General features: G+C 39.3%; 1 protein-coding gene across 5 annotated transcripts in view; it reads left to right on the forward strand.

Annotated features, from left to right (window-relative positions):
- The window catches only part of MYO5A (myosin VA), a 181533-nt gene that overhangs the window by 88204 nt on the left and 81245 nt on the right, over window positions 1-12084 (forward strand). For all 5 annotated transcript variants that reach the window (XM_088451054.1, XM_088451073.1, XM_088451082.1 and 2 more), the window contains exons 4-5: window positions 4050-4194; window positions 8190-8346. In XM_088451054.1, the coding sequence (XP_088307180.1) occupies window positions 4050-4194; window positions 8190-8346 (302 nt within the window). The remainder of the gene's footprint in view (window positions 1-4049; window positions 4195-8189; window positions 8347-12084) is intronic.

The following is a 12084-nucleotide window of genomic DNA, read 5'->3' on the forward strand; positions in this document are numbered from 1 at the left end:
TACATAACATACAGTAGTATTATACAACAGCTCTCACATACATAAAATACAGTAGTATTATACAACAGCTCTCACATACATGAAAAACAGTAGTATTATACAACAGCTCTCACATACATGAAATACAGTAGTATTATACAACAGCTCTCACATACATAAAATACAGTAGTATTCTACAACAGCTCTCACATACAGTAGTATTATACAACAGCTCTCACATACATAACATACAGTAGTGTTATAAAACAACTCACATACATAAAATTCATTAAATTATACAACGGCTCTCACATGCATAAAATACAGTAGTATTATACAACAGCTCTCACATACATAAAATACATTAGATTATACAACAGCTCTCGCATACATAAAATACATTAGATTATATAACAGCTCACATACATAAAATACAGTAGTATTATACAACAGCTCTCACATACATAGTATTATACAACAGCTCTCACGTACATAAAATACATTAGATTATACAACAGCTCACATACTACTGTATTTTATGTATTATACAACAGCTCTCACATACATAGTATTATACAACAGCTCTCCCGTACATAAAATACATTAGATTATACAACAGCTCACATACATAAAATTCAGTAGTATTATACAATACCTCTCACATACATAAAATACAGTAGTATTATACAACAGCTCTCACATACATAAAATTCATTAAATTATACAATGGCTCTCACATACATGAAATACAGTAGTATTATACAACAGTTCTCACGTACATAAAATACAGTAGTATTATACAACAGCTCTCACATACATGAAATACAGTAGTATTATACAACAGCTCTCACATACATAAAATTCATTAAATTATACAACAGCTTTCGCAATCATAAAATACATTAGATTATATACAACAGCTCACATACATAAAATACAGTAGTATTATACAACAGCTCTCACATACATAAAATACAGTAGTATTATACAACAGCTCTCACATACATAAAATTCATTCAATTATACAACAGCTTTCGCAATCATAAAATACATTAGATTATACAACAGCTCACATACATAAAATACAGTAGTATTCTACAACAGCTCTCACATACAGTAGTGCTATACAACAGCTCTCACATACATAACATACAGTAGTAGCGTTCCCGCTAGGCTGTTTTAGCGGGGCGCGGCGCCCTGCCCTCTTTCTGGAAGGCAAAAAGCGCCCTGCCCTCCAGAAGGAGGGCAAAAATCGCCCTGCCCTAACAGCCTGCGGGAACCGTCTTCACCCGCGGGTCACAGTGAAATGCGCGGTGACCTGGTCACCGCCGGAGAATAGACGCCGGGCGCATGCGCCCGGCATCTATTCTCACTGTCTGCAGGGCTCGGGGGCTGCCCGGCGTGTCCGTAAGTGCTGGGCACGCCCCCAAGAGTGACGAAAAGGGGATGCGTCTTATAGACACACACCCTTTTCGATGACCACGCCCCCTTCTCGGTCGCGTGCACGGACATGCCCTCTCTAGCTCCGGCGCCCTGCCTCGCGCCGGAGCTAGAGGGAACACTAAGTAGTATTATAAAACAGCTCTCACATACATAAAATTCATTAAATTATACAATGGCTCTCACGTACATAAAATACATTAGATTATACAACAGCTCACATACATAAAATTCAGTAGTATTATACAACAGCTCTCACATACATAAAATTCATTAAATTATACAACAGCTTTCGTATACATAAAATACATTAGATTATACAACAGCTCACATACATAAAATACAGTAGTATTATACAACAGATCTCACATACATAGCATACAGTAGTATTAATCAACAGCTCTCACATACAGTAGTATTATAAAACAGCTCTCACATACATAACATATAGTAGTATTATAAAACCGCTCTCACATACATACAATTCATTAAATTATACAACGGCTCTCACATACATGAAATACAGTAGTATTATACAACAGCTCTCACATACATAACATATAGTAGTATTATAAAACCGCTCTCACATACATAAAATACATTAGATTATACAACAGCTCACGTACATAAAATACAGTAGTATTATACAACAGTTCTCACATACATAAAATTCAGTAGTATTATACAACAGCTCTCCCATACATAACATACAGTAGTATTATACAACAGCTCTCACATACATATAATACAGTAGTAATATACAACAGCTCTCCCATACATATAATACAGTATTAACATACAACAGCTTTCACATACATAACATAAAATAGTATTACACACAATCACTCTCACATAAATCACATACAGTAGTATTATACAAAACTAACAAGCACAAAAATGAAACCTAACAAAAAACACATCCAGTCATTTCGAGGTGTACGTAGCTGCCACAAATCTGCAATCTCTTACATCCCCCCCCCCCATACCATAAACTGTAATTATCTCCACTACTTAATAATATAAGGCGTTGTCTTATTTAAAAAATAAATAAATCAGTCAGTTGCACTGTGTTGGTGTGTGCAGTGGGGAGCCGGTGCTTGGGGTGGCATGGTACTACGGCAGGAGGAGGCTGTGCCCTGGCAGCGTCACTCTGCAACCCCTTTACCGCACATATAACTAATCACTCCCCACACACTACCTCCGGGAGCGGCTCCGGCACTTGCATATAGTTTGCTGATATCAGTCCGGGGATGTGCTTGGTGCTGTGAGGACACTATGTGCTGGTTTGACAGCAGCTCTCAATGACACTCGGCACGCTCTGTGGGACCTGGCAGGAGGACAGCAGCTGCGGGCTCCTTACAGAGCGAGTGTTATGTCATGACGTCACTCGTGCACTGCACTACTAGGAGCTGGGCTTCTGAGGCTCCAGAAACAGTTTCAGGTTTATTTTACTTCAGTTGGTCGCGATCTATCGGCAGATGCTCCATGAGCTACCAGCAGAACGCGATCTACCTTTTGGCCAGGTCTGCTCTAGAGTAATCCAGATCTGCCAATTCGCAGCTTGGTAGCGTGACCCGTGTTACACCTTTCACACTGCAGGCTTCCCAGGAATTAATCTGTCGTAACCAGGGTTGAGGACCTGGGACATTGGACCCGGGTATACCCTTTCACACACGAGACAAGACCCGGGTTGATCCGGCAATATTCCGGGTCAGAAGCTTGGCTTGAGAGGGCTATTAATAAGTTCACCTTCCAAATAAATTTCTGAGCATGCCTGACAAGGGGGCATAGGATCATTATTGTGCATCAGTCATTTTCTGGACCATGTACTGCAATGTCTGTCCAATTTTCCGATCTATGTTTTGTACCTATAAAGTGATGTCAGTATCTACAGTTTTATAAACTATCACTTTTCTGTATAAACAGGTTCAACACATTTGCTATTTTCAGATAAGTCTGCTCATTAAAACTGAGGTGAAGAAAAATGAAATACTTTATTACTAAGTTTTAGAATTAAGAGGTATATCTGTCAAGGGTCGAAAATCAATATTGCTTATGTCACCAGTGGTAAGGCTTTGCCCTAAGCATCAAGGCAGTGCTGCTGGCAATAACCTGCTGGAGATGAGAATTGACAAAGTTTGGCAGCAATAGCATTCAAAGATTAGCATTCGAACACCTATTTACACCTCTGCAATACTTCAATGAATAGAAAAATGTTTTAATATTTTTCAAATATTTTTTACAAAATATATTGTATTTTTAACAATTATTATTATTTTTTGTTGTTCTTTTTTAAATCATTAGTAAAAATGGAAGTCCCAGCCGGGCTTTCAGTTGCACTGCACATGGATGAACTGGCTTGCTGGCTCATGCATGTACATCTACCCAGAGGCTGACCTAGTGAATTGCTAACTTATCCCTTACTTCTCGCTGCCCCAGTGAGATTTATTAATAAAAATATGTTGCTATTGTCACAATGTATCACTGCTTGTTTATAAACAGATCCCTAATTCTGAGGATTATGCCCATTCTACATCAATAATGGCTGCTCACCTATGATATATACAGACTTTTAAGAGACAGATTAATTTGAAGTATTGTTATCACATGTTACTTTTCTTTTTTTTTAGGCATTGTCCTTGTAGCGATAAACCCTTATGAACAGTTACCCATCTATGGAGCCGATATCATCAATGCATACAGCGGGCAGAATATGGGGGACATGGATCCTCATATTTTTGCAGTGGCAGAAGAAGCTTATAAGCAAATGGGCAGGTTTGTTTCATGAACTCATAAAATCTCAGTCTGTGGGGTCGATTTACTATAAGTGTTAGGAGACAGAGTGAAAAGTGATAAGGTGCCAGCCAATCAGCTCAAAAACAGCCTGTGCGATGGTAGTTAGGAGCTGATTGGCTGGCACCTTATCACTTTTCATTCTGTCTCCTAACACTGCTTAGTAAATAGACCCATCTTTTAATATTAACCAAATTCTTCTCATCTGGCTTTTTTACATACTGAATGCAATTTGTAAGATCTGTTGTTCTGTTCTAGCAGAAGCAGCTTCGTCATTGGTTGGTGTAAATGTGTAATTAAAGAGTAAATCATTGTCATGGTCCTAGTGTACATAAGTTTGTTCTACTTATAAGAGGTTCACAGGTTCTCTGCTGCCTTCCATGTCCTTAAATAAGTGGTTACATGCTTAATAAATATTGTATTGTCTGTGAGGTAGTCAGGGAACACAGCATCTGGCCTCGGACATGTGTTGTTTCTTCCATCAGTTTGTATAGAGTTCCTCAGTTCTCATAACCAGAAAGAAGCCATGAGGTGTACCGAGTGTTACCAGCACTGACTGCAGTATTCCCACAGCTGTATTGCTCTGATGCGTGATGGGAAAGCAGCATTTCCCATTGAAAGCTATTGGTCACTAAGTGAGTTTATCGCAGCTAATGAATGATTTTCTGTAATGTGACGCCAGTGTAAAGCAGCATGTGAGATGTAAACGGTTTTGAACTAAAACGAAAATGGTGCCCAAATAGCGGTGGTCAGTCATAGGATTTCTGAAATGATTTAAGTTGTTAAGGGGAGCAGTCTGTAAAATCACATAACCCAAGCAATGTGTGTGTGTATGTACAGTATTCATGTAGGTAAATATAGTGCAATCATCAAAAATACAGCAGCATTTATAAAGTGCATATCCAGCATAAGGTATAATGTTTCCAAAAATGCATGACAATAACAGAATCAATAGATAATACTCAGCATATGTGTCAGGGTGGTCATCCTCATTGGTCATATAGTCCTCTGTCCGTCTGACAGCTGATTCGGTGCTTACCACTGCTCCTTTCTTATGGACCCAGCGGAAGGAAGGTGCTGCTGTATTTTTGATGATTGCCCTTAGAACTCTACTTTTGCATTACTCTGGATGTGCTGGCTCCTTTTTTGCATTTATTGAGGTTTTAGGTGCGTTAGGGTCTCAGTCGGACCTCCCGTTGGTGGGCCTTCCACTGGATGGATTTGGACTAAAATTTCACAGAGTGGTAACATTGGATCCCAGAAGACATACTATTGGGTTGAGGTCCCAGTCGGACCTCCCGTTGGTGTACGCTGGGCAGAACTTTGTCCCGTGGTTGCTGGGCAGAACTTTGACTCTGTGAGCCTATTCTGGGCCTTCCACTGGTTTCATTTGGATGAAAACTTAACAGAGGGGTGGCAATTGGTCTGGGATGCCTAATGGAGTGGTTGGGGTCCCGGTCGAACCTCCACTTAGGAGTGCGCCGGGCAGAACTTTGACCAGGGGGCCTGTTCTGGGCCTTCCATTGGATGTATTTAGATGACATCACATAATAAAACTTAATTACTTGAAGTTTTAAACCTGGGCAACGCCAGGTAGTTCAGCTAGTATATATAAATGTATATAATTAATTTCCTGCTCCCCTAAACAGGAAGAAAAAAGTGTCACTCCATGACTTGCATGATATAAAAGTGTGTTATAGCTGTATAGTGGTCTCACGGACATTTCAAAGCTAAATATTCGTAGTGTTTGATTTTTCCAATATTTTGATGTGTTTCCTGTAAACTCTGCTTCCAAAGTCTATCTATTTCTCAAATAACTATATATATCTTAAAGACTAATGCTGCATACACACGTAAAGATTTTCTGTCCAACCATCCAACTAGTTGATTGGTTGGAATGAAAATCTGGTAACGTATGGGAGTAACTGATCAGCAATTTGCTCCTAAATGCCAGAAAACAGATGAAAAAGGTCGTTCAGACAAGTTTGAACAAATTGTTTAGATCAAACATTTAACAATCAACAGTTTTTGTCCATTTTCCGGCGTTTGGGAGCAAATTGCTGATTGTCATTTGCTTTCAACCTTACCAGATTTTCATTCCAACCAATCAACTAGTTGGGTGGTTGTACAGAAAATCTCTACATGTGTATGCAGCTTTAGGGGTCTGTAGTTAGTTAGAATGGAGATGGTGCTTCACACTATACTTCAGGTGGTCAATGATGGTGATTGCATTGGTAGGCCCCAAAAGCAGTAATCTTTGCCACATTTCGAAAGTGGTAGTGTTCTCATGCAAATGTGGAGGTACATGTACTGCTGCGCTGTTTTTTTTTTTTTTTCTTGTCTCTGGATGCTGTTATTATGTAAATATAGCATTTTATTTTCGAGTCGTGAATACTTAAAAAATATTTTTTATTTTAAATTGCAGCAATAAGTAATTTTCTAGCACAGCAATAATCGTTGTTCGAAAATAAGCCTGATCAGTTCACTTTAATAAATAGACCCCTTGAACTGGTCTTTCAGTTACTGCCTCATAGTATTTTGAAGCAAAGTTTTTCAAATGATCCACAGAAAATGAATGTATAAATGTTTTATATACCTAGACTTGTAACAAGACTGTTTAGGATTGCATAGCTGCTCTAACCAGTTACTGCGCCCTTGGGCTTGGCTTGCGGGGCATTTTCTGCTAATACATACCCCTGTCTGCTTCTGTCAGACCTGGTAGTTATTCCGTATTTGGGCGACATGGACAACATTGCATCTGCTGTGTGACGGACTGACGTTATGTCTACATACACAATAGACAAGCCCTCACAATTCATACTTCCTTGTAACTCAAACAAAATATGTACCTTAGGTATGTGACATTACTTGACTCAAGAACAAAAACAATAAATGGATTCATTTTCTATATTTAGCACAAAAATAGAGGAAACACACTGAAATAGTGTCAGTTTACACCTTTCTGTAAATTGCTCAGGTCATGTGCTGGGCAAGAACATTGATGTCATGTGTAGCCACAAATGTAGGTGGCCAAAATGGAACAGATCCAGGGCCAGCTCATTTCAATATGGTATGTTTATATGATAACATTGTTGTTGAAGTTCTGAAATGAACATCGAATGGATTGTACTCGATATTGTCTGAGCTATAATTGTATAATCTGTTTTTCCTTTATGCCATATGTACGATCCAGTGAATGCAAGCATCATGATTTTAGATTTTTTTTTTTTAGAGTCGTATATATTTTTTTAAAACATTTCTCATTTGAAAAATGAGATGATTTAAAAATCATTGTTTTGGTTTTCTGCTGCTTAAGGATCCTTTATCCACTGATGTTGCGTTTCATATCTGGTGGTTAACAAATGCTTGCACTTGCGGTTGAGTAACGTGTGAGTCAGTGGACGATCCTCCATTAACCTCAGTATGATCACTTGCTGTGACTGCAACGAAGCACAGCAGGCAGCATAGTCAGAACTGCAGCATTAAGCTGTCAACTGCAAGTGCAAATCCTAATGGGTATATGGTCATTGGAACTAATGGGGTCCGTTACTGTACCTGTTTAATTATTTAACACTTAAAACCCTAGTAAAACCATATATCTTGAGGCCTGTTGGTAAAGAGCCTTATGCTGGTTCATATCAACATGTATGTGCATGAGTACCCTTGCTATTTTCAATGGGTATACTTTGTGTCTTCACACTAAGGGGTTTATTTCCTAAACAATCCGGCACTTCTGATTGTGTTCATGCTCTATATTTAAAAGAACAATGCTTCTACTAGCAATACACGACTAGTAAAAGCATTTCCCTTTTAACTATCTGGCATGAACTGACAGATCACATTAAATCCTGTCACTGGTCTATCTGATTGTAGAGCAACCACCTGTAGGTAGTGTCTTTGGGGATCTTCGTTCATAATTTTGTATTGTAGCTTTAAAGTCTCAAACCATTGTGTCTGCTGTTCTCTCTCTGATACAGGGATGAGAGGAACCAATCCATCATTGTCAGTGGGGAATCTGGAGCAGGGAAGACAGTTTCAGCTAAATACGCCATGCGATACTTTGCCACAGTCAGCGGTTCTGCAAGTGAGACGAATGTTGAAGAAAAGGTGTTGGCTTCTAATCCAATTATGGAGGTAAGATTGTACTTAAAGCAACAGGCGCTTTCTACATACAGTATATTCCTACTGCCATAGTGTTACATCGATCATATTACATTCACTATGGAGAGAGCAAAGTATGGAAGCAGTATGAATGGGCATGGGAGTGGGTTGGGCATCAATTGCTGCTCCTGATGGAGTCGGCTGTGATTTCTACTCAGTCACCCTATTCTCTACATTAGTGGTTCACAAACTTTCTTGAATCATGGCGCCCTAGAGTACCAGCATCTTTTTCATAGCACCCCCAGGCTAAAAGTTTTTTTTGTTTTTTTTTTATAGAGAAATTCAGAAAAATAATAAAATTAAGGGGTCTTTGTACTAAGCCTTGGAAAGAGATAAAGTACTAACCAATCAGCTCCTAACTGTCACTTTACAGGCTGTGTTTGAAAAATGACAGGAGGTGATTGGTTGATACTTTATCTCCATACACGTTCTCGTTCTCCAAGGCTTAGTACATAGTCCCCTAAGTAAGCTGTGCTTATATGTCATCCTTAGAGTCAGTTATGTGGGGCTGGACAGGATTGTGTTTTTGTTTGTCCACATATTTTGACTGGCAGCCACTGGTTTTGCCCATTGACAATATAATATAATTTTGTCTTGGACGATCAGCCCATGGCACCCTGTTTGGGAGCCACTGCTCTACATCCATGCTTAGTAGAAGTTTAAACTTTCCATCCTAGATGTCATGGACAGTCACGATGGCTCACATTAGAAAGGAATCCATAGCAGATGTTATCTACATGGGTATCAAACAGACAATGTGCATATATAATCTCCTGTAATGGTGTGGAATCTGTAGCTGGATGCAAGGTGCGTGCATCTCATTGTATGACGACTTGGGCTATCTTACTTACTTTTTATATCTGCTCTCCAGGAGAGACAGATGGCAGGTATTAAAAGAAAAGGTGTGTGTGACTGTGACGCCATTCACATCCCCAAGTAGTCAAGGCATAGCGAGAATGGCATCATCACAGCACATCTAGCCCACTGCGCAGGCTGGTGAGGGCCCTTGCGGAAAGTGGGCCCAATGTCCCGGGAGTACAGGAGGTATCACAATAATTCACTACAGTGTCTAATTGTTTGCCTAATTGTATTTGTATCGACCATCAGAATATTAAACTAAATTGTGTAAACTAAATGTTGTTTTTATTTAACGGAATATACCGGCAAAGCTCTAAATCTCCAATATACAGGTTTTTTTTTTTAATATTATACAAAACTGTTCATAGATCACGGTGCTGGCCGAGCGGAGAGCAGACACAGCTGATCCCATTTTCTAAATATGCAAACTAGTATTGCTTTGTTTGCAATGGAATATATCAGTACATGTTTAGCCACAGGAATCACGCAGCTGACAGCTTTGTAAAAGTGCTGCTTCTATGATTTTGTCGCAAAACATTTAAAGTGACAATATTTTTAATGGCAAAACCTGAGTGGTCATAATATATTACATTCCCACAAAGAGCTATATGGAAAAATTAATGGCAATAATAATAAATGTATTTGTGTACAGGGTAAAATGCCATTCTAAGCATGTTGGTTATTTAAAAGTCAAACTAAACTGGAATTATTCATTGACAAGTACCAGGAACCTGCTTGTGGTGGAAGAAGCTATTTTGTCTTCTGAACCAATATTCAAGAGAACACATTAACCATGCTGAAGTCACATTGGTTTTGCCATAAATAAAATGGACTCACCTGTATGCAGGTGATCGGTACTCTTTACATGACGTGAATGGACACAGAACAGAGTGTGTCCTCTCTGTACTATACTGGGAGAGGGGAGATGTCGTGTTTATTGAGCATAATAGTCTCTCAAGGAAACTGTTGAATTAATTCCTGTGTAAAGAACATTCTTCTGCTGAGTGCCTGACGTGATGTGCAGCGAAAAAGTCTTATGACCAAGTTCCCAGGGGGTGAGAATCAGAGCAGATCTGTCAAGTTCTATCTCCAGTAGAATGAGTGCATCCAAATACTGAAGCTAGATTTCAGTAAAACAAGCCTCAGCGTTGCCTACAAGCACAGTATGATAATGAAGACTTTCCCGACCAACATAATTCTGTTGTGAATGGTCAAAAAGCATTTTAAAGTGACACCTGACATTTAGGGTCATTTCACATGTTACTGCATTGCAAGAGCATTAAAAATTGGTAACAAGAGTCAATGGTGCCGTCCACAATTGCGGTCTAAAATTTTAATGCAACACTTAAAACGTTCTAACTTGGTGCAACCTATTTCTCCAGTGTGCATATGTTCTACCTCGTGGCACTGTAGAGTGTAATGGTAAAAACATATTGATAAAGTGTTAAAACACGTCTGAAGCTTGTGTTCTCATTTGCTTTGTTTACATACTGTTCTAATGCGTGAATGAGCCCTTCTAGATCCAATCCATGCAATAAATAAAATGCCAAACACCGGTAAGTTATGTATTTCCTTTTGCCACTATTTTATACCGATGCTGCTGATGAGCAGAAAGCAGCAGTGGCTTCATTGTTTATGTGGTCAGTTTGCCGCACAGTATTTGCCCCTTTTTGTCTTTACCCAGTAGAAGCAGATATATTTTGAGCGGAATCAATGAGACTTGAAGAGGGGAATTCAATCCTCAGCAATGGCCACAAAGTGCCACAGGAGTGGTCGAGTTATTTTGCAACCTATATTGGCGGAATTAACAATATTTTCCTACTGTAATAAACAGTAAATTGCGCAGCAACATTGCTATTCAGTTCTTCCAAATAATTGTTCCTTTTCTTTTATAACCCTTTCCAAACCAATGAGCTGGTAAGCTGACGTGGCATAGTGAGTGGCTGCCTCTCTCTCTCTTCCCATGGGCTCTACCAATTTTTAAAGAGACACTGCACATTTGTAATGATAAGTTAAGGTCTGGAAGTGGTCACTCTTTAAGATTTTCATTGGTCACATGAGCACATAGAACAAGACAAACATTAGAGCATCGGGAACACAACTGTTACCAGTTGGTAGCATAGCACATTAGTGTTAACAGATATCTCATTTGCAGATGAAAGGCAAAGACGATTACATGATGGGTATACTTGAACAGGCTTCTAGCCAAAAAGTGCACTATATAAGAGTTTATAATAAATTTCGTACACCAACACAACATTTGTGTTGAATCTGAAGCAAAGCAAAACAATAAAGCAAACATTGTACAATGTCAAAAGTATATACAGAGATCTAGTGTTACAAAAAAGTAACAGCTACAGATGTGTCCACATACATCTATCTTCCGTGTGCTAAAAGTCGCGTTGCAGATAATGCGGCAGCGCCGTGTGACTCTGTAGCGCTGAGCGTCTTTTCGTGCGACTTTTTGCCTTCAAATGCGTCTTATTCGCACAGCACCTCTGCTGATTAAAATGATGTGCGGCATGCCTATGCTCTATATGCGACTGCGGGTGTATCTGCATACAAAACGTTACATTGGTGTTACAGCCGCTGACACTGTAGCGTACCGTTTTGCATACAGATACATGCGCAGTCGCTCACAGAATATAGGCATGCTGCATATCATTTTAATCAGCAGAATCTGCTTGTGCTAACTATTCGCAGAATCTGCTTGTGCTAACTATTCGCTGTGCGAATAAGATGTATTTGAAGGCAAAAAGTCGCACAAAAAGACTCTTGGCGTTACCAAGTCGCGCCACAGCATGACGCGACTAGAAGGTCTGTTTAGCACGCAAGGAGGATAGATACATGTGA

This window comes from Taudactylus pleione, unplaced genomic scaffold (genome assembly GCF_031769625.1).
Source record: "Taudactylus pleione unplaced genomic scaffold, aTauple2 ptg000022l, whole genome shotgun sequence".
Classification (NCBI taxonomy): domain Eukaryota; kingdom Metazoa; phylum Chordata; class Amphibia; order Anura; family Myobatrachidae; genus Taudactylus; species Taudactylus pleione.